The following is a 23,672-nucleotide window of genomic DNA, read 5'->3' on the forward strand; positions in this document are numbered from 1 at the left end:
TAGCACGACGTACAATATATTGGCGAAATCACTAATTAAGGAGTACTCGTTGTAAAGAACATTTCACTTTCCCAGATCACGACAAGTGGCGCACATGCAGCGCACCACTTGTCTCAACTTGAGAGTTCTTTTTTTTCGTAGATCCGTTTATTCAAAACGTATTTATCTCTTAAACTGTCCTGTCCAAATCTCGAACCATTTTCACCATTGAATTCCTCGCGTCGAGATCTTCAAAACTAGACCCATGTTGATAGGTTTTGACGAACTTTTTTTTCACGAAAAAAACCGGACGAAAAAAACCATGCGAAAAAGCCGAACCGGGAGCAAGGTTTTTCCCTTTCCGAAAGAGGCACGCCCGTGCCTCTCGCGAAATCACAACCGCGACTCTCCTGAAAGGAAAAAAAAAACAGGAAACGTGTTTTTTTCATTTTCGAGAGGCACGACCGTGACTCTCGCGAAAGCACAACCGTGCCTCTCGTGGAAGTAAAACCGTGACTCTCGTGAAAGAAAAAAAATAGAAAACGCGTATTTTTTTCCCTTTCCGAGAGGCACGGCCGTGACTTTCACGTAAGCACAACCATGCCTCTCGCGGAAGCAAAACCGTGACTCTCACGAAAGAAAAAAAAAAGAAAATGTGTTTTGTTTTTTCCTTTCCAAGAGGCACGGCCATGACTCTCGCAAAAGCACAACCGTGCCTCTCGCGAAAGAAAAACCGTGACTCTCGCAAAAGAAAAAAAAACAGAAAACGCGTTTTTTTTCGTTTCCGAAAGGCACGGCCGTGACTCTCGATAAAGTACAACCGTGCCTCTCGCGGAAGAAAAACCGTTTAAAAAGCCGAAAACGCGTGTGGAAAAATAAAATAAAAAACAAAATCCGAAGGAAGCGTCCAGAGCGCGACACGTGGCGAATGGCTGAGAGCGCGCCAAGTGGCGCTGATCGTTGCGAGGCTCGCGAAGGAGCGCTCGTTAACTAGTTGCTCCCATATATTGGGCTAATAACCTCAAAAAAATATTGGGCTAATCTCTGAAACTCAACCTGGGCCACTGTTGGGGAGCATTTTATTTGACAAGCAAATATGCCCGTGTGTTGCAATGGGAGAAAAAACTATCCGATTATAGAGGTGTGGTAGATTTAAAAAATGTCCATAGTGAATGCCAGGATGAGATAAGGACTATTATAATGTTGTTTCACAAACTATTATGTGTCTGAGTGATGTCAAGATGTGATAAAGGACTTTTAAAAAGTCATTTCAAGAACTAAAAATGTGATGCTCTCATCACGACTTGATTTCCAAAGACACCACAACAACAAAAAATTGCTGATCAAACTGCATTGATGGACCTACCTGAGCTAGACTGATGAATGATATGTCTCGCCTTAACCTAGCGTAGCGGTGTTTACCATAAGCAGTATTGCGGAACCAGAATAAACATAGTTGTGTATGGATGCAAAATAGACATTTCGTCATTTTCATATAGCTTACAAAATCTAACCCACAGGAAGGTGTGTCAATTTTTTTGGAGGCTCAGTGTCGTATAAAACACAGGAACCTTTTTTTACCTGATGCGAGGGACTAAATAAAATCATAAAACGACCTCTACAGATCCCCAAATAAAACATCTACGTAAGCGATGTTCGTTTTGTTCATTATTTATGGATCTTCTATTTTTTGTGAACATTTTCTAAAATTTCATGGACATTTTCTTTCAAAATCCCGAATATGTTTTGAATACTGGATCTTTTTTTAAATCATGAAAATTTATTTGAAATCGTCAATTTTTTATAATATGCAAACAATTTTTTGAAATCAAGAATAGTTTATGATTCCCCGAATCTTTTTCGAATTCACAAATAGTTTATGATTTCTCAATATTTTCTAAAAAAACGAAATAGAAAACAAGGGGCGCCATGACCGCCCCCTGTCGCGTGCAATAGAGAGAAAACGGCCCAATACCGCCATTGGGCGCTATTTGTGTGCCTATGTTATGTGGGTGTATTAATATATAATAACTAAACCTGGTGGCGATTTTGAATTTAAAATCAATCGTTTTTCCTCACTTATGGGTGGCAACTTCGGCTGTAATTTTGGGACGGACAAACAGAAGCACTAACGACTTTATTATTATTAGGTAGATATGTAGATATAGATTTGTCCATTCCTCCTGAAAAATGTTGATTTGACCATTGACAGCCAAAAAGAACACTCAAGATGCATCCAGCGATTTGCATTAGTTCTCGAGATTTCAACCACGTTAGAAACTGACCGCATATTTGCATCTGACAGGATGGCATGCCATCATCGAGGAACACACAGTCCGGGGCCTCTTACTGACGACTGAAGATAAAAATAATTCTCAAAAACATAATTGAAATCAGCTAATGTACGCGCGGTGGAGGCCTAGCATGCATGCAGACGCAAGGAGCATGCAACAGAAAACATTCATGTCGATCTCTTGTCGCCTCTGCCCGTGAGCCATGAATCGCGCCTGACCCGCGCAACAGCATGGTTGCTGTATCTACAAGAAAGAAACGCATTAGTGCAGTGTCGTGGTCCGTACTTGGCCACTGAGCCCGGCTGGAAAGAGGCTGCACGAGAGCTCGTCCCCTGTGCCGTGGTCCTCGACGGCTCGACCGCCGACCCGACCGGCGCATGTATCATCATCTCCTTTCCGAGCCACGAGAGGCCAGTTTGCTGGAGCACGGAGGGAGAGGGGAGCGGCGCGGCGGCCACGCTGGCGCACGGCGCCGTTGGTTCATGCGCCGTAGTGGGTGTCCTCCTTTCCAAGCAAATGCTCAATCATTAGATCGGCTCAGCTGGGAGAGGGAAAAAGAAGAACCACTTGTCAGGTGTGATGTCGCCGCCGACTATCACACCGCCGGAGCCTGGCCCCATCGTAAGGTATATGCTCGCTCCATGTGTAGTGCCGACTCTTATATATAAATGAATAAATTAAGCGCGTCCTGTCGAAAAGTCAAACGTACGCTCGAGTAGAGCATGTCCCTCTCCCACCTCTTGATAGTGCGATAACTCCGACGAGCACGGGTCACCACCGAGCCTAATCGCGCGCCCGCCGTCCCATCACGTACACATGCATGCACGAAGCATGATCCGTCCGGCGTGCATTTTTCTTCCCATCTTAGAAAATGGTGGCCGGCATGGTGGCGGGATCGACTGAGCTTTTTTTGCGCCGGCGGGCACCGGGCTGGCGCACCAGCGAGCAGGGCGCGCATGCATCATCTGCTCACTGACTCGCTCACTCACTGCAGAGTTCCCAGGGACGCACGCACCCTTTATTTTCACCTTTCCGGGGGCGCCAGCACCGGCCGGCCATGATGATCGTACATATAACCGGAAGAGCCTATCATCACGTCGGTCGTACTGCTGCGAGTGGTGGCGGTATCACCAAAGCGCTAAATCCGGCCAGCCTCCACTAGCTACCGCCATGGCTACACCTACACCACCAGGGTCGTAGTCGGTAATCGGAATCGGAACCAGCCGCGCCGCTTCCTTCCCCGGCCCGGCCCGCCGCTTTCTTTCCCTGCCAGCGCGAGCGGGTCGCCTCCGACGCCGCCGCCAGCGCCAACGGAAAGCGTCCAAAAGAGCGGACGGAGGAATTTCTTTTCCGAATTCGCGGCAGGCAGGCGGGAGGAACGGGAGTCGCGGGGTGGGTGGTCCGTCCCGGGCGCCGCCTGTCTTGTCGGCGCGCGCGCGGGTGGCCTCGGCATGCAGCGACCGGCGCGGGTGGGCGACGAAACGGAACACTGGAGGCCGATAGCGAGGCGTCGCTGGGCGTGGCGCCGGACGGGCCAGGGGGCGGGGCGGCAGTGCGTGTGCACGCGCCGGCCACGCCGACCGAGACGAGAGCGGCGGGGGCCACCGGCCACGCCACGCCACGCCACGGACGGCAACTTGCTTGCGCTCGCCCCTCCGGCCACCCACTGGGCTGGGCTGGGCTGGCCGGTTTTAATAATCGACCGGCACGGCACGCACGCACGCACGCATGCCGCGCTGGAACCGTCCAACCGCCGGCCGGCGGGCGGAGTCGGCAGTGGAATTCCAGGGCAGGAGCATTATCCGCCGATCCGTATCATGCGCCTCTTAATCTATCATGATTAGCGGCAGCCCAGTAGCATTATTACGCAACACTAAACTAATTCCCCGATTGTTTATCAGGGGCGACAGGAACGCCTCGTTGTATTCCTCGCTACTCCACCCCCGGCGCATTTGTTTATCAGGCGTCACACGCGGAGAGAAGAGGGATAAGATGGCAGCGACGACGGCGGGGCCCGTCCACTAGCGGCAGCTTCCTCCCCGGCCCGCGCGTCGCCGTCGCCAGCCCCGCCTGCTTCCCTCACCCGACTCCACCCCTCCCCCCACTTCCCATGACGGTAACAACCAGTGCCCAGATTACAACTCCGGATATGGACGTGATCCTCACTATATTTGCTCCGGGCCTCCGGCCACCATAATTGTTATCAATTGCCAGTGCAGGCGAGCGTTTTTATAAAGCGGCAAGTGGCCTGCTGGCTGGTTGGCGGGCGGGCCAGTTCGTCGGCACCAAAATCTCGATTTGGTTCAGCATATCGAGCAAGCACTGGCTGCGCCTGCCCAGTCCGTTAGTTATTGGAAGCGGCGGTACCATTAGGCTGGTCATAGTGGGAGTAACATAAGTACTAGTAACATAGATGTCACATAAACAAAAATGATGATGTGGCAAATAGTTAATGAGGAAAGAGGCAAATAGAGTAACATAATACCATCACATAGCGGTTTCCAATGCATAATGAGTCTACAAAGTAATAAATGACGACAACTATGTTACCACACCTATGACACTACCCACTATGAAGGTAGTAACATAGACTAGTAACATATGTATGTTACTAGTCTAAGTTACTCCACACTATGACCAGCCAGAATATGAAATGAGTACTTATGTATAAAGCTAGAGTACTACTACATGGTAAAGCTGACGGCCGGAGGGAGCAGTATTCTATGCGCCCGGCCACAACCGTGTCGATTCACACGAACACATCCGCTTGATTCTGCCGCTATCATCCAAACGAACGCTCCAAACCGAGTGCATGTCCCACCAGGGGGTGTCTTTCTGGTGCAATCAGTACACTAACAACACTGGTTAGCCGTGGACGGTATACTGTTGGTTTTTCATGATGAAACGTGAGCTCGGTGCAGGTAAATGCTCCGTGGGGTGGTCGCCGGCCGGCCAGGCCAGTGTTAGACTATGTATAGCTTCTGTACTTATGTACGTATATTGTACGCATTGTAACACATCCATTATATATAATGAGATAAGCCATCCCTAGAGGGTTGTGTTGGTTCCTCCAAAATTTATTGTCTTACATGGTATCACGCTAGGTTACGATCGCTTCCGCTTCCAAACCCTAATACCCGCACCGCCGCCGCAGCCGCCGCCGCCTTCACCGCCGCCATGTCGAGCGCCGCCACCACCGGTTCCACTGCTGCGGGGTTCCTCCCGGCCTCTCTTGCGGCTCTGCTCAACCTCCCGCTCGATGCCGTCGCCGTTCCGGCTCCGATCGGGACCAGGAGCATCGGCTCCGTCTACTCCACGCCGCCGGCGCCCTCGCTTGGGCGCGACCTCGTGGTCCACACCGCGGCGCCGCCGTCCGCTGCGGACTCCGCGGGCGTCGTCCCGCCGCTCCTGCCGCAAGCGGATCACACCGCCCCGCTGGCGGGGTTGGCGGCGTCCGCCCCGGCCGCGGGCCTTGCGGCGTCCGACCCGGCCGCGAGCTTTGCGGCGTCCGCCCTGGCTGCGGTCCCGCCTCCTCCCGCATCGGCTTCGGTGCCTCCGGCTGCCTCCATGGTGTTTGCACCCCAGGCAGCCCCCTCGATGGGATCGTCTTCGCCGCCGCTGTTTCACTTCGGTCATCTCATCACCATCAAGCTCTCCGCCGACAACTACATCTTCTGGCGTGCGCAGGTTCTCCCGCTCTTGGGGAGTCACTACCTGCTAGGCTACGTCGACGGATCGCTTCCCTGCCTACCCGCACTGGTAGACAGCGTGCACGGTCCGATCTACAATCCGGCCCATCGCGTCTGGACGGGGCAGGACCAGGCGAACCTCTCCTCCATCCAGGGGTCGCTCTCGCCGGCAGTTGCCGGACTTGTTATCTTCGCGAAGACGTCTCATGAGGCCTGGACCATCCTTGAGCGAACCTTTGCAGCGCAGTCCCAGGCTCGTGTCTCTGCACTCCGTCGTCAGCTTGGAGAGTGTCAGAAGCTTGACTCCACTGCCACTGAGTTCTACAACAAGGTCAAGGGCCTCGCCGACACATTGGCCTCTATTGGACAGCCCCTCACCGACTTCGAGTTCAACTCGTTTATTGTCAATGGTCTTGATGAGGAGTATGATGCCTTAGTCGAGATCATCAACGAGCGGGGCAACTCGACACCCATGCTGGCACACGAGGTTTTCTCCCGGCTCCTTCTCACTGAGCAACGGGTCGAGACACGCCGCTCCAGGGGCACTGGCTCCCTCTCGGCCAACGCCGCCACCAAGGGTGGCCGCTCTTCTTCATCACCCCGGTCTCCCTTGGGGCTGCCACCGTCGCCCGCCTCGACCCCCCCCACCTACTGTGACCTTACCGGGGGCTGGTGGTCCACGTGTGTGCCAGCTTTGTGGCCGCGATGGGCACTGGGCCTCCAAGTGTCATAAGCGCTTCCAGCGAAGCTTCCTTGGTCTTGGCAATGACGGCAAAGATACACGCAACAATGCCCGTCAGGTCGCCATGGCTGATCCTCCCGCGCCGCAGAAGCAACAGGGACACACTCAGTCCTACTCCATCGATCCACACTGGTACATGGACTCTGGGGCGACAGAGCATCTGACCAGCGAGATGGGGAAGCTTCACACTCGTGAACCCTATCATGGCTCCGACAAGATCCACACCGCCAATGGAGCAGGTATGCACATCTCTCATATTGGTCAAGCATCTCTTCTCACTAGACATGCCAATAGGAGTCTTCAGCTTCGCAATGTTCTTCGAGTTCCATCTGTGACCCGTAATCTTCTTTGAGTTCCTAAACTCACACGTGATAATAATGTGCTTTGTGAATTTCACCCTTTTGATCTTTTTATTAAGGATCGGGGCACGAGGGATATTCTTCTTAGTGGGCGGTTGTGCTAGGGCCTCTACCGTCTGGAGCATCCTGGCGTCGCCTGTGTTTTCAGTGGAGTTCGGGTCTCTCCGTCACAGTGGCATGCTCGTCTTGGTCACCCGGCCACACCTATTGTCCGTCATATTTTGCGTCGTCATGAGCTTCCTAGTTTGTCTAGTAATAAAGATGTAGCAGTGTGTGATGCTTGTCAGCAGGGGAAGAGTCATCAACTTCCTTTTTTGGAGTCCAGTCGTGAGGTGAAACATCCTTTAGAACTTGTGTTTTCAGATGTATGGGGTCCTGCTCAGACTTCTGTCAGTGGTCATAATTACTATATCAGTTTCGTTGATGCTTATAGTCGCTTTACCTAGCTTTACCTTATTAAACGCAAATCTGATGTGTTTGATATTTTTGTTCAGTTTCAAAAACATGTTGAACGTCTTCTCAAGCACAAAATTGTTCATGTCCAGTCGGACTGGGGGGGGCGAGTATCGCAACCTCAACTCCTTTTTTCAGTCGCTTGGGATAGCTCATCGTTTAGCATGTCCATATACACATCAGCAGAATGGCTCAGTCGAACGTAAGCATCGTCATATTGTTGAAGCTGGTCTTACTCTTTTGGCCCATGCATCTGTTCCGTTTCGGTTTTGGAGTGATGCTTTCATCACTGCATGCTTTCTCATCAACCGTACTCCCACTCGTGTTTTAAACATGAAGACTCCCATTGAGGTTCTCCTTAATGAACAACCTGATTATACCTTTTTCAAGGTATTTGGGTGTGCTTGCTGGCCGCATCTTCGTCCATATAATAATCGCAAGCTTGAGTTTCGTTCTAAGAAGTGTGTTTTTCTTGGCTATAGCTCTCTTCATAAAGGTTACAAATGTCTTCATGTTCCCACTAATCGTGTCTATATATCTCGGGACGTCGTGTTTGATGAGCATGTTTTTCCCTTTGCCAAACTTCCTGTGTCCACTGTCGAACCACCATCTCTGCATTCATCCTCTGTTGCTTCTGACCAATTTGATGATGTTGCATACTCTCCTTTGCTGTTACCTAACCATGGTGCAGGAACCGGACGTGGGGCTCGTTTGGAGCTGTTGGAGGATTCACCATCATCATCGCCGCCTTCTGATGGGCACGTCGATCGCCCTATGTTGCATGGCATCGATTCGCGTGCCCATGCATGGTCACCCGAAGAGCCCGTCGCGCCGAGCATCTCCACTGCTCGGTCCGCTACGCCAGCGACCGCCGAGTCTCCAGCGGCTCGGCCCTCTTCGCCAGCGGCCGCCGAGTCTTCAGCGGCTCGGCCTGTCACGCCGTCTTCGCCCGCGGCTCGGCCCGTCACGCCGTCTTCGCCTGCAGCTCGGGTCCGCGACGCCGTCCTCACGTCGCCTTCATCCGCGGATCGGCCCGCGACACCGGCCGCGCCACGGCCCACTATGCCGGGCTCGCCATCGGCCCGGTCTGTGACGCCGGCGTCGCCAGCTGCTTCGTCTGCTCTGCCGGTTTCGCCGGTGGGCCGGCCTTCTTCGCCGACCGAGCCCGAGGCTACTGTGTCTGGCTCCTCGTCACCGGCTGACTCGTCAACGTCGCCGTCCTCCAGCCCGTTGCAGGCTGCTCCGTCGACCTCGGTGGTTCCTGTGTCCCGACCACATACACGCAGTCGCAGTGGCATTTTCAAACCTAAGGAACGTAAGGATGGTACGGTTGCTTGGTTGGCTGCTTGTTTGGCTGCTGCTGTTGCGGATCCATCTTCTGAGCCTCGCTCATATCAGGCTGCCCTGCGCATTCCACATTGGCGAGAGGCTATGGAGCAGGAGTTTCATGCTCTCCTTCGTAACAAGACATGGACTCTCGTTCCTCCACCACCACGGGTAAATGTTATTGACTCAAAATGGGTATTCAAAGTGAAGAAGCATTCGGATGGATCTATTGAGCGTTACAAAGCGCGACTTGTTGCTCGCGGTTTTCGGCAGCGCCATGGTCTTGACTATGAGGACACCTTCAGTCCTGTCGTCAAGCCTACCACTATTCGGCTTCTTCTCTCCATTGCTGTTTCTCGTGGTTGGTCACTTCGTCAACTTGATGTGCAGAATGCTTTTCTACATGGATTTTTGGAGGAAGAGGTTTATATGAAACAGCCGCCTGGTTTCTCTGATCCTGATCGTCCTGACTATATCTGTCGTCTCTCCAAAGCACTATATGGTTTGAAGCAAGCTCCTCGTGCCTGGCATGCCCGCCTTGCCTCTGCCCTTCGTGCTCATGGGTTTGTGCCGTCCACTGCTGACACTTCATTATTTCTTCTACAGAAGCCAGAAGTCACTATGTATCTTTTGGTATATGTCGATGATATTATCCTTGTCAGCTCTTCTCAGTATGCTGCTGATGCTCTTGTCTGCTCTCTTGGTGCTGATTTTGCGGTCAAAGATCTTGGGAAGCTTCACTACTTTCTTGGAGTTGAGGTCACTTCTCGTGCTACTGGTCTTGTCCTTACGCAGAAGAAGTACTCCTTGGAGTTGTTACAAAGAGCGGGCATGCTGAAGTGCAAACCGACCACCACACCCATGTCGTCTACCGACAAGATAACAGCTGTTGATGGTGAGCTTTTGTCTCCTGCGGATGCCACAGAGTACAGGAGCATTGTTGGTGGACTTCAGTACTTGACGATCACGAGACCAGATATCTCTTATGCTGTTAACAGGGTTTGTCAGTATCTTCAGGCTCCCAGAGATACTCATTGGGCTGCTGTTAAACGCATTCTTCGTTATGTTCAGTTCACCCTGACATTTGGTATGCATATTCGGCCGACTTCCTCTCGGGTCCTTTCGGCCTTCTCTGATGCAGATTGGGCTGGTAGCCCAGATGACAGGCGATCCACGGGGGGTTATGCAGTATTCTTTGGCCCTAATTTGATCGCCTGGAGTGCTCGGAAACAGGCTACTGTGTCACGTAGCAGTACTGAAGCTGAGTACAAGGCTGTGGCTAATGCTACTGCAGAGATTATTTGGGTGCAGTCTTTGCTTCAGGAGTTGGGTTTGTCTCAACCACAGCCTCCTATTCTTTGGTGTGATAACATCGGTGCTACATACCTTTCTGCAAATCCAGTATTTCATGCCCGAACGAAACACATTGAAGTTGACTATCACTTTGTACGGGAACGTGTATCACAGAAGCAACTCCAGATCAAGTTTATCTCATCTAAGGATCAACTTGCAGACATCTTCACTAAGCCTTTACCTCTGCCACAGTTTGAGGCTTGTAGGCGCAATCTTACCCTTCTCAGTTCTTTAAAAAGTGGCTAAGATTGAGGGAGGGTGTTAGACTATGTATAGCTTCTGTACTTATGTACGTATATTATACGTATTGTAACACATCCATTATATATAATGAGATAAGCCACCCCTAGAGGGTTGTGCTGGTTCCCACAAAATTTATTGTCTTACAGCCAGCGAGGCGGCCATAAACGCGGGCGGCCGTATGATCACCGACAAAATTCACGGACCTGGCCGGAAGTCGCTGCGGCCGCTGCCCTATCTCTACCAGAACTCCACTCACTCCGCCTAGCTAGTCCCAGACCCACGGCCTTGTCCTCCACGGAACCGGTTGGCGAATACACGCAGAGGCCTACTAGTACCACCCACCCAACTCCCCCGTGACGACGACTCCCATCCCAGGTCGCCAACCCGGGGCCCCACGCGTGACGGGATTCGTCCATGCCCTATCTCGGCTCAACACGTCGCGTTCCTATCGGCCCCTCACCGACCTCCGTTTCCCCCGCGCCGCCCGCCACCGTCGCATCACGCCCGTCCGTCCCGTCCCCCGTGCGACGTACCTCGCCAACCGATCTCACCGACCCGCCGTCACACGGACGCCTCACACCCGGACCCCGCGCGCGGCCTACCAGACCGACCGGAGCGGCACGTACGGCGCGGCTGGGTCAGTGGCGGGGACTGCCGGACGTGGCGAGGGAGGGGGAGATGCGGTGCGCGGGATAGAAAGCGGCGGTGGCGGACGGGACGGGATTAGGGGGTGGTGGGCGTGATTAGGGTGCATGATTAGCAGGAGGTAGATAATGGCGATGCCGTCGCTGGCAAGCAAGTTGACGTCGCGGGCTTGTCCGGACACGGGAGGGGATGAGACGGGTGGATGGGCAGTGGGGGATGCCGTGGACGGAGAGGGAAGCGTCCGCGTCGGCGCGCGTCACCCCGCCCCGACGCCAGCCACCTAGCCGCCCCCGCTACACCGCTCGGCTCCGTCCCCATCCACATCCCCATCTCCATCTCACCCCATGTCGGTGCGGTGCCGGTGCGCGCGGTTGGCCAAACCGGTACGTCCACCAGACGTACGGTGCTGCGTATGGCCGACGCCCCAGTCATTTGCCAGCTTATTTATTAGAAAGAAGTGCAACGCGTACGCGAAGGAGACACCCACACACACTCGTTCATGCCTGCTAGCTAGGGTTCGAGGAGGACGGGGACGTGGGCATGCCATTATCTATGATGTACTCGATCGAATTAGTCAAGAAACTGCGGAATTAATCAACACGGAGTTCTGTTTTATGCCGTGCTTGACTCGACGTCTCAGCTCTCAACGATTGGTTTGCCTAAGCTTTTGCTCCCTAGACTCCAACTCGATCATCTCGTGCGGAATTACCACTGATCATGGACTATATAATATGAGCGGTCTAGCTTGACTAGTTTCGTGGGAGGGCTTTGTCTGGCTCTAGGACACTTGCCGGTCACGTTAAAGTACTTGCCCGTTACGTTCTAAGCTATTCGTAGACATGCAAGCACGGAAGCCTTCAAATCTATTTTGGGGCAAAATCAGTGTATGCATAGAAAAAGTAGGGTGATCAGAGGCGCCGGAGGAGTAGTAGTCCCGCCGACGCTCCACCACTAGAGCCTGCTGCTTGGGAAAGGCGCGTGGATAAGTCACAAGGAATATATCTTACCTGAAATAAAATCATGCCATCAGGGAGTCGATAATGAGCAAGGCGCCAATTTCATGCTACTACCCACTTCATCCGAGTTTATTAGTCACCCCTCTTGTTTTAGACCAAAGTTTGACCATAAATTTAAGTAACAAATGTAAATTTTATAAATCATAAAATTCTTAATATGAAAAGAAAAACCACTTTCAAAGATAAATCCAGCAATATACTTTTTTCCATATGATTTATATTTTGTTACTGATGAACAAAGTTTGATCCAAAAAAAGAGGGGTCGTACCACTTTCAAAGATAAATCCAACAATATAACTTTTTTCTCATATGATTTATATATTGTTACTGTTTAGAGCATCTACAACCGGACTTGGCAAATTCAACCCATCAAACGCCCCAGGACGCGTCCGGACGCGTCCGCGGGCACTAACCGGGCACGCCTCATATTTCCTTCTTCATATACAATCCTCTCATATCCATCCCCTAAATCCATACAAAAGCATGTAGAATATATAGCTACGTACTACGTTCTTTACTACTCAAATTTCGTTGTTGTCGGCGATGGCCGAATTTTTTGTACGTTGCTCCTTTGATTCATAGGATTGAATCCCATAAGAATTTTTTCTATGGAATCTTTTGTACTACATTTCATAGGAAATCTAACATCCACTCCAACCTTTTTTTACAATTCCTTTGTTTTTTCTGTGCAGTCAAACTCTCATTGCTAATCCTATAGAATTCAAGTGGGCATGCCACTCCAATCCTATACTTTTCCAATTCCTTTGTTTTTTCTGTGCAGTCAAACTCTCATTGCTAATCCTATAGAATTCAAGTGGGCATGCCACTCCAATCCTATACTTTTCCAATTCCTATGTTGTCAAAATCCTAAGAATCAAAGAGGCCCTCACTCGATCCAGGCAAAGCAAAGCGGCCATAGCACTATAGCCATGCGTAGTCCCCCACCACGTTGTTCTCCTAGGCTAAAAAGCCTACACTCGATCGATCAAACATCCCACTCGTAGGCCGTAGAGCTAGCATCTGCTTCTACATGCGCGTGGTCCAAATCCAACTCTCTCGAGGCCCACGCGCGCGCCCGCCCGCCCGCGCAAGCGACAAGGCCGTGCGCCCCGCCGCGCGCGCGCCGGCCGGCCGGCCGGCCACGTCGTGTCTCCACCGCAACGGCTCGCACCAGCGCACGCACGCACACGTAGGCGCGTAGCGACGACGACGGCCGGGGGCCACGGCGTAGTACCGGCGGTCGATGCCGCGACGCCTCGTGCGCGCGTGCATGCGTGCTCCCGGAGGGAAAAGGGCGGAAGATGCCGCGACGTCGGCGGGGTCATGGATCATCGGAGCGTGTACGTGTACGTGTACCCAGGTGGATTGATTGGACGTACGTACGCTTAGATTTCGCATGATTTAGCTCTGGATTATGGGAGCCGGGTCGGCGGGCCGCCAGCTAGCTATTCCCTCCACAATTATGCGTCGGGGGCGGCTGGCGGGTTCTTCACCTAAAAGCAAGCAATTATCAGGACCGGCGGGCACATCACCTCACCGCAAAGTATTGGCCGCCGACTACATGGCGTCGGATTCAAGTTTTCGTCCCGAGAATATCCAATCATTCCTGATTCATTAGGACTCATAACCGCTTCAGAGAAAAGAAAAGGATGCCTCTCATATGGAGTTAGATGTTTTGCACGATATTACCACCGCACGGGCATTCCACTTGTACGTTGTTTTTGTCTCGTCGCTTTTACTCTTTTCTTGGATGTATACGTATGCTTCATATTGATCCCTTGTTACGCAGCAAGCACACTTTGGATAATAGTATAGGACAATTGACAAACAAAAATCATGTCTAGGTGAAAAGCTTATACGAATATCAAAATCTTTCACTTATCAAAAAGAAAATCAAAACATTTCCGACATAAGTCATGTGCCTGATGATCAATGATATGACACTGTGAAATTCAATCACTTGTACGTTATTTTGCTTACGCTTTTCTAGGATATGTATATATGCTTCCTATTGATCACTTATTATGTTGACAAGCGTGTACGTGAAAAGAACGATTTAGCTAATATAGGACAAATAAAAATCGTCTTTGGGAGAAAACCTTCTACTATTGTGCCTAATGATCAATCATATAGCACAGTGACATTCAATCACTGTTGTACTTCGTAACGAAATGTTCTTAATTGTGCAACACATTAGTGGAGGAGATATGCCAGTGGATATGAAAAGGTTGGTAATGAATAACTCAAAAACAAATAAATTGTTTTTTTTGCCACAACTCATGGTAACTTGCCTCGTGAATTCCTGTGTTAGGATAGCTCACATTAAAGAGTAGGCAGGAAGCATTTGAGGAGAACGAGAAAGCTTTGCTCGCCACCAAAGTCCTTGAGATCTAGTCGGATAATACCCAACTTGGTATGGAGCTCGAAGTTGTTCACGGTGGGGCTGCCACCACATAATTCGCTAAAGGTATCTTCAATAGTGTAAGATATATAGTTGTCAGCAGAATTTGTTCACAGTGGGGCTGCCACCGGAACAAATGAGCATTTTTCTACTAGTGACCAGTAGTAATTACTAGGAAGCATTCGGCCATGCCTAAGGCCATGAACACCATTAATATCAACCCATTACGTACCCCCTCCTAGAGCAGTCTATATAAGCCGGGAGGGGAGTATCTGGCTAAGGGTTGAACATTCACACCTTGTACCTTACGCCAAGAGCTAAGAGCATCACATGAGGAGGGAATTACCTCCACTGAAGAGGCTCCGAATATGTATAATACCTTGTGCGCACTCCCACCAACATTGTTCAGTAGATACGGTTGCCTCTACATTACTACCCTTGTAGCGTTGCAAGGATTATATCCAAGACAACTAACTTTGCCAATAAGCAAACCAACAAACAATTGAAGATGCCCTAATGTGTACATGGTTAATTTCACCCACCTTATACACCTTGAGCATGACATAGAAAGTAGTAGCCCATACCCTAGCACACATCATCATCGCTTCCCCGAGATGAATCTAGGGATGACACACGACTCCCCCTAGAAGGACTCTCCACCTTAGCCAAGGCACAAGAAGAGTGGGCCGAGCGAATCATGGAATTGTTAGAGCACTACCACTACTCATAAACTTTTTTCTACCTTCTTGTGTTTTGTAACTCAGATGATCATGGCAAGACTCCTCGGCACCATCGACCTTTTCATCGACAATGTTAACCCTATCATTGCCCGATCCCGCACGCCACGACACCATCAACTTCACGATCGTAATAGCAAAACAACCACTGGTGATTTATACATCATCATCAGTCCTCATCTACTTCACACGAATCCCTCCTTGATAGGGGAACAAAAGGGTAGCACCAATCGCATTATGTAGCAGTAATTGCACTTGAGCCTCTAGATGTGCCAATTCGAAACCCGTTTGGGGTGGGGTGGGAGGGGGGGCAACGCTCGATGTCCGATGAGGGGAGATCAGAGGAGCGGCTAGCATCGGTCACCATTGTAGGGCTAGAGAAAGAAGGCTATGGGCTTAATTGGGATCGTGTGAATTGTGAAGAGGAGGAGACGAAGAACGATACCAAGGGATATCAGAATCGATTAAAAAGGCTCGTAGCAAGATTAGTAGTGCAATTACTACCAAAAAAAAGATTGTTCATGAAAACTAATTTAAATCATGGACCATCGGACCTTGTTATTATGGGTGGATAGAATTGATCATGTCAAAATTAAGTGGTGCTTTTGATGTTGATATACATACATATACAAATAAGCAATCCGTTACTTGTTCACCAAAAATGTGAGTGAAACTGTGATACTCTTACAGCAAAAGCTGTAGCTGTTTTTTCAATGAAAGAATTATAGTATCTTTGTGGCCATTGACCTTATTAGGAATTCTAGTTTGCTTTGTAAAAGTTTCGGCCACACAATTTTACTTGTGGTGGATATTATCACCACTACTCGCCATTCGATTTGCATGTTGTTATCGTCCTAAGCGACTTGCATGTCACATGAATAAAATGCCATATCATGTGCATCACAGGATGCAAAAAACGTAATAAGGACAACCTTTTCCCCTTTCGCGGGGGTAAGGACGATCTTTTCGTTGCCTAGTCAGCTCTGTTTTGTAAGGCATGCAAGTATATTTCTTCTAGAATTTGCCCTTATTGTATACACAAGCGGTTACTTGTTGACCCGAAAATGTGAACGGAACTTGGACAAGAAGAAACCGGAGCGGCAACGGAGGTCAGCAAAATTACAGCGTGGCGACAAGTGCGCACACACGAGGGTTGGTGAGCAACAGAGAAGGATGGATCGGATGTGACGTTGCGTTCATCTCATCATAAAACTTACCACAAGAAAGAACCTCTCGTGTTTTTTTCTTGGACCGGCGACAGAACAACGATGTTGCTCCTTGCTACTCCCTCGTTTTTTTGACACTAGTATCAAAAAAACGTCTTACATTATGCGGCGAGAGTAAATGACGAGTTGTGCAGCGGATGCAAATTCCAGTTCCGAGGCGACCAAGTAGCCACGCTAGCCGCCATGAGATGACGCTAGCTGTACCGGAAGTACAAAATTACAAATACAAATACGTAGTACGACGGATGGATGTTGGTTCGGAGAATTGTACGTATGTACCGGACGCAAGTGAGGTGAGACGGTGGGCCTGGCGATTTGGGGTGCCGCTGGCCTGGGTCGGATCGGGTCAGGCTCCCTTCCAAACAGCACAGTAGAGTACACTGCTGCTCCTGCCGCGGCCGTCGATGTCCTCTTCTCTCTTCCCCCTCCGGACCGGGGCTAGTTTATGATTATCCCAACCAAACTCTAATCATACCCCCACCCACAAAATCCCAATACAAATACCACCGCCCAGCAAATAGATAGATAGCCCGGGCTGGACTGGAGGGAGGCAACAAAGAGAGACCAGCTCCGCCCCGCTGCACACCAAAAGCTACCCCTCCTTCGGGCACGCGGGCGGCCGGCCGGGGAGAGAGAGGGCAGCCGAGGCGGCTAGCCAGCGTAGGAGCTTAGGTAGGTTGTAGGCAGGCAGCCTCGCTTCGCTCATGCAGCAGGGCGAGTACCGCTCGTCGTCTTCCAGCGAGGGCTCCGCGGGGTCGGCTGCTGCGGCTGCGGCGGCCGCGGCCATGGCGCCCCTGGCGGCTGCGGCCGCGGCGGTGGCGGCCAAGGAGGAGCACAACGTGACGGTGGCCGTGGCGCCGCCCATGCCCATGGCGATGGCGATGCCGCTGCAGCAGCAGCAGCCGCGGAAGCAGTACCGCGGCGTGCGCATGCGCAAGTGGGGCAAGTGGGTGGCGGAGATCCGCGAGCCGCACAAGCGCACGCGCATCTGGCTGGGCTCCTACGCCACCCCCGTCGCCGCCGCGCGCGCCTACGACACGGCCGTCTTCTACCTGCGCGGCCGGTCGGCGCGCCTCAACTTCCCCGACGAGATCTCCGCGCTGGCGCTGTCGTCGCCCGAGGCCGCCGAGGCCGGCGGAGGGGAGGAGCCGGGCGACGGCGGCGGCGCGCTGTCGGCCGCGTCGATCCGGAAGAAGGCCATCGAGGTCGGGTCCCGCGTGGACGCGCTGCAGACCGGCATGACCACCATGGTCGCCGCGCCCGCGCACCACCGCGAGCGGCAGCGGCTCCACCACCACCACCACCACGCGGAGCCGCACGGCGAGGAGCTGCACCGCCACGTGAAGCAGCAGCGGACGGCGTGGAACGGGCGCGCCAAGAACCCGGATCTCAACCAGGCGCCGAGCCCGGACACCTCCGACGCCGAGGCCGAGTGAAGCAGCTAGGCATCAAAGAGAAGCAGCGGCTTCCAGTCCAGCCATCCACAACCCGCCGCCCATGCAGCTAGCTAGTCTCCGGAGAGCCGCCAGCCGGCGTGTGATCAATCAGGTTCAGCACAAGCAGCTCAATCCAGTCCACCCACCCACCTACTGTTCCGCCTGTCTCCCTAGCAAGCTCCGCCGGGTGCGCGTCGGAGAGGGCGGCGAGGTGCCGGTGGTCGGTGGGTCGGTGGCCGGATTTTTCAATACGTCGTTCTGGATAAGAACAAGGGAGGGGGAGGGGAGGCGGGGGACGCCACAAGTGGCGGTCTTTCCAAATGTCAAAAAAGACAGCTGTAACAGTGATAAAACAATCGCCACCATCTTCTTTTCTCTCTCTCTCTCTCGCCGTCTCTTGCTGGCTGTTATCGAGTAGATAAGCATCAATTAGCAGTACAATTTTCTGTTAATTAATCGTCCCAGTTGGCCGACGCCATCGCCGCCTCCGTTGTTACTTGTTAATTGCTGGGTGCATCGCTTCTGGATTTTGATCTGGTATACAATTGATCCGGTGGTTCGTACGTATCCAGTCGCTGGGCTTAATCCGGGTGTCTGCTGGTGGGAGCAGCAGCAAAGCGAGCATATCCGCGTTAGGTTAGGCATCGGCAGCCAGCCAGCCAGCCAGCCAGCATGCACTAATCAGTCGGGGGTGAGACTTTTCTCCGTCCATGTCTCCGCTGCATGCGTGCGTCTGAATCCGAACGCGCCGGTGCAATTATGGATCAGGGATTGGTACCGGTGGCTAATCTAATCGCCAACGCCAACGAACCAAGTGGAGCGAGCTGCATGAGTAGTAGCACAATTGGGCAGAGGGGTCGTAGGTGGATTACTAGTGCATGCTGCATGATGGCGTGTGTGTGTGTGGGTGATTGGTTTTGGTTGGGTTGGGTTGGGTGGGTATTAGGCCAAGGCCAGGCCACCACATCGGCTGGAAAGCAAAGCGACGCCCAGAGCTCCGGCCTGATGATGATTGCGTCGTAGTAGCTCTATGCAGTATGCGCTGCATGCGCCGATCGCCCAAGTACTCCTGTCGACCTGCCGCCAACCCGACTAATCAGCGCTCGCCACGGCACCTCGCGCGCGCGCGCACGGGGCAAGGGGGATCGGAACCGGATTGGACTGTCGTGGCAACGACCCTGCATCGCGCCTGTCTGCACCCGGTCACTGGACTGGTACACTACGCGGCGGGCTACGGGGAGAGGGATCTAGCGGTGGATTGACATGAGAGGGGAGCTGGGGGCTCGGCGCGTGCCCGTCAGAAGGAGGGTGGTGGTTAAACGTCGTGGATCGCCACGGGGTGCCGGTGGCGGCTGATTTTGGTGTTTTGATTTTTTTAATAAAGTTTAGCTGGATCCTGACCCCATCTAAAAGAATTTCATGAATTGATCATTTTGCTACCTTCAAGGTCCTTGACAGTAGGATATAATAGCCTATCGCCAAGAATCCTGGAGGTAGGTAACTTGTCCACGCAAGCGTAATGCTGGCCTACCGCCAAACAGGCTGGTGGTAGCCTATGTACCTCTACCGTCGAGGTGTCTAGTGGTAGATGAATTCACACTGTATCTCATACTTAGAGAATTTTTTACGGTGAGGCATGCGTCTCTACTGACAGTAGGCTCTTATACCATACCGTCATCGATCCTAGTGGTTGAAAAAGGGTCGGATCTTGAAATACTTTTAGACGAGGGTTAGATCCGACTAAACTCTAGCAAAAAGGTCAAAACACCGAAATCAGCCGCCGGTGGCGGGAAAAACTTGAGATGTGTCGACATGGGGCGACGACGCAGCAGGTGTCGGCGCGCACATGTGCTGCTACTGATGCCGGATACGGACGGGAGATGCAGGGAAAGGGTGGACGAGGACAGCACTGCGGTTCCGGTACGGTGTGCGGCCCACGGCTCCATGCATGCATATGCATGCGCGCCTCCCCGCCCCAATTTGCTGGGAGGAGAGGACGGACAGCGGGTCATGCATGCGATCAGTGCGTGCTCGGTCCTGTCCCGCGGTGGGTCTCTCCACGCCTCTCTTTTGCTTGGATCTGTAGGCGGCAAGCATGCGTGAGCCATCATCGTTTATCCTGGGCTATTTCTCGGCGGTCGATCGCGTGGCGGTTCTGCGGTTTGGTTTTGGATTTTATCTACAGGTGGTGCAGCGGTCGAACAAGGTATGTGTGCTTTTTACGGCTATTGCGAGAATAAAGTGAAAGGAGGCACCACACTCGCACATACCATTTGCAGCGTGCCGTGTGCTCTGCTCCCCGTCGGACAAAACAGGCGGGTCCAAGCAACACGCGCGCCGGCACTGAGTGATCTCGGCTTGGACGCCATCCCTGCTGCACGCAAAACGCGCATTAGGGCATGTGCAGTGCTTCGCTCAGGATCGTCTAACTCGCCGGTTTTTATTTCTTTTGGTTTAAGGAAGGAGTTAACCGCATCGAAGACAATTCCCTCGAGTTGTTTAAAGCTACTCTTTTGAAAAAAAGGCAAAGTTATGTCAAACCCAAGGATTTCACTAGCCAAGATAATGGATTTGAGAACAAGTAGACACAATTTAAATTTGTCTAAACAAGGGAGTAAGAAAAAAAAGTATCCCCCCCCCCCAAAAAAATGAATATTAAAGTTACTTAAAAAGAGTTTTACTAATTCTCATCTATACTCGATTAACTTCTACTCCCTATTCTTCCAACTGATTAATCAAGAGATTAGAACAATCTAATCTTTTTGATTGATGAAGGGGTTACTTTCAATCTCCGCCTTTAATCTATATTGAAATCCTAAAACTTTTTAAGGGTGTGTGTGGGGGGGATGCAAAACTCGAAAAAAGGAATAGATGTCAATTCATTTGTAATGAGAGAAAAAACAACTAAAAATGCATTTGTTTTTTTTCGAAGTTTGGCTCCTTTTATTGAAAGGAATTCACAAGATATTCGGACGATTTTGATATTTGTGATTTTTTATTGCGATGGTCGTTTGTTTCACGGGATTGGGATCCTTATAAACTTTTCCTTAGGATTTGTTTACATTATATTTTGGAGGCAAATCTTCATCCACTCAAAGCTCTTTGTAGATTTCTATTGTTTTTCATGTGTGCTATCAGATACCTCTTCATCCTAATTCATGTGGTTTTCTGGTCATATATATAAGGACATCTCCAACACTGACCAGTAAACGGACACCTAATATGTTCCTTTTTATGTCCTAAGTCATTTCCCTCGAGTTGTTTAGAGCTACTCTTTTGAAAAAAAGGAAATCCCAAAGTTATGTCTAAACCCAAGGATTTCACTAGCCAAGATAAAGGATTTGAGAACAAGTAGGCACAATTTAAATTTGTCTAAACAAGAGAGTAAGAAAGAAAGAGTTTTCTTCATTACCCCCCCCCCAGCAAATAAACATGAATAATTAATTTACTTTAAAAGTTTTACTAAGTCTTATACATCCAAGATTAACTTCTAACCCTATTCTACCAACGGATCTAACAGGAGATTAGAACAATATAATCTTTTTGATTGATGAAGGGGTTACTTTCAATCTCCACCTTTAATTTGCATTGAAATTCGTAAACTTTTCTAGAGGAGGGGGGAGGGAGCTGTACCGAAGCAAAACTTGAAAAAAGGAATAAATGTCAATTCATTTGAAATGAGAGAAAAATAAAGTTCGAAAATGAATCGGAAAAAACAACTAAAAAGGCGCTTACTTTTCCCGAAGTTTGACTCCTTTGATTGAAAGGAATTTACAAGATTTTCGGACGATTTCGATATTTATGATTTTTCCTTGCTATGGCCTTTTGTTTCACTAGATTGGAATCCTTATAATCTTCTCCTTAGGATTTGTTTACATTCTAGTTTGGAGGCAAATCTTCATCACTCAAAGCTCTTTGTAGATTTCTATTGTTTTTCCTGTGCTATCAAATACTTCATCCTAATTCCTGTGGTTTTCTGGTCCTATATATAAGGACATCTCCAACGTTGACCAGTAAACGGACACATTGATGACCCACAAGTATAGGGGATCTATCGTAGTCCTTTCGATAAATAAGAGTGTCGAACCCAACGAGGAGCAGAAGGAAATGATAAGCGGTTTTCAGCAAGGTATTCTCTGCAAGTACTGAAATAAGTGGTAACAGATAGTTTTGTGATAAGATAGATTGTAACGAGCAACAAGTAACAAAAAGTAAATAAAGTGCAGCAATGTGGCCCAATCCTTTTGTAGCAAAGGACAAGCTGGAACAAACTCTTATAATAGGAAAAGCGCTCCCGAGGACACATGGGAATATCGTCAAGCTAGTTTTCATCACGTTCATATGATTCGCGTTCGATACTTTGATAATTTGATATGTGGGTGGACCGGTGCTTGGGTGCTGTTCTTACTTGAACAAGCATCCCACTTATGATTAACCTCTATTGCAAGCATCCGCAACTACAACAAAAGTATTAAGGTAAACCTAACCATAGCATGAAACATATGGATCCAAACCAGCCCCTTACGAAGCAACGCATAAACTAGGGTTTAAGCTTCTGTCACTCTAGCAACCCATCATCTACTTATTACTTCCCAATGCCTTCCTCTAGGCCCAAATAATGGTGAAGTGTTATGTAGTCGACGTTCACATAACACCACTAGAGGCTAGACAACATAAATCTTATCAAAATATCAAACGAATACCATTCACATGACTACTCATAGCAAGACTTCTCCCTTGTCCTCAGGAACGAACGTAATTACTCACAAAGCATATTCATGTTCATAATCAGAGGGGTAATAATATGCATATAGGATCTGAACATATGATCTTCCACCAAATAAACCAACTAGCATCAACTACAAGGAGTAATCAACACTACTAGCAACCTACTAGCACCAATCCCGGACTTTGAGACAAGAATTGGATACAAGAGATGAACTAGGGTTTGGAGATGAGATGGTGCTGGTGAAGATGTTGATGGAGATTGTCTTCTCCCGATGAGAGGAGCGTTGGTGATGACGATGGTGATGATTTCCCTCTCCGGGAGGGAAGTTTCCCCGGCAGAACAGCTCTGCCGGAGCTCTAGATTGGATCTGCCAAGGTTCCGCCTCGTGGCGGCGGAGTCTCATCCCGAAAAGTTCCATCCTATTTTTTTCTCATCGAAAGACCTCAAATAGGAGAAGATGGGCATCGGAGAGCCACCAGGGGGCCCACGAGGTAGGGGCGCGCCCTAGGGGGGGGGCACCCTCGTGAGAAGGGTGTGGGCTTCCTGGCCTTCATCTTTGGCGTGGATTTTTCTTTATTCTTTTAAGACGTTCCGTGGAGTCTCAGGACTTTTGGAGTTGCACATAATAGGTCTCTAATATTTGCTCCTTTTCCAGACCAGAATTCCAGCTGCCGGCATTCTCCCTCCTTGTGTAAACCTTGTAAAATAAGAGAGAATAGCCATAAGTATTGTGACATAAAGTGAAATAACAGTCCATAATGCGATAAATATCGATATAAAAGCATGATGCAGAATGGACGTATCACACATCATATGTTTGTTTTTATGTCCAGACTTTGTCCGCGAACATGATGCGGAAGGAAACCATCCAACGCCATTCACAAATTAATCCAGTTGGGAGGAGAGAGAATACACTGGGATCATGCATGTGGTGGGATATTGTGTTGTGGTGTTCGGTTGGGAGGAGAGAGAGTAGACGGGGATCATGCATGTGGTGGGATATAAGAGCATCTCCAGCCGCGCCCCCAATAGGCCCCCATGCCA

The 23,672-nt window shown here is 50.4% G+C and overlaps 1 protein-coding gene across 1 annotated transcript; it reads left to right on the forward strand.

Annotated features, from left to right (window-relative positions):
- The first annotated feature begins 16,960 nt into the window (after window positions 1-16,960).
- LOC778419 (ethylene-responsive transcription factor ERF008) lies at window positions 16,961-18,355 on the forward strand. The gene has a single exon (XM_044603509.1). It carries the CDS (start codon window positions 17,168-17,170, stop codon window positions 17,897-17,899), a length of 732 nt encoding a protein of 243 aa, XP_044459444.1. The 5' UTR covers window positions 16,961-17,167; the 3' UTR covers window positions 17,900-18,355.
- Window positions 18,356-23,672: the final 5,317 nt, after the last annotated feature.

The sequence above is a fragment of the Triticum aestivum genome, chromosome 2A, assembly GCF_018294505.1.
Source record: "Triticum aestivum cultivar Chinese Spring chromosome 2A, IWGSC CS RefSeq v2.1, whole genome shotgun sequence".
Taxonomy (NCBI): Eukaryota; Viridiplantae; Streptophyta; class Magnoliopsida; order Poales; family Poaceae; genus Triticum; species Triticum aestivum.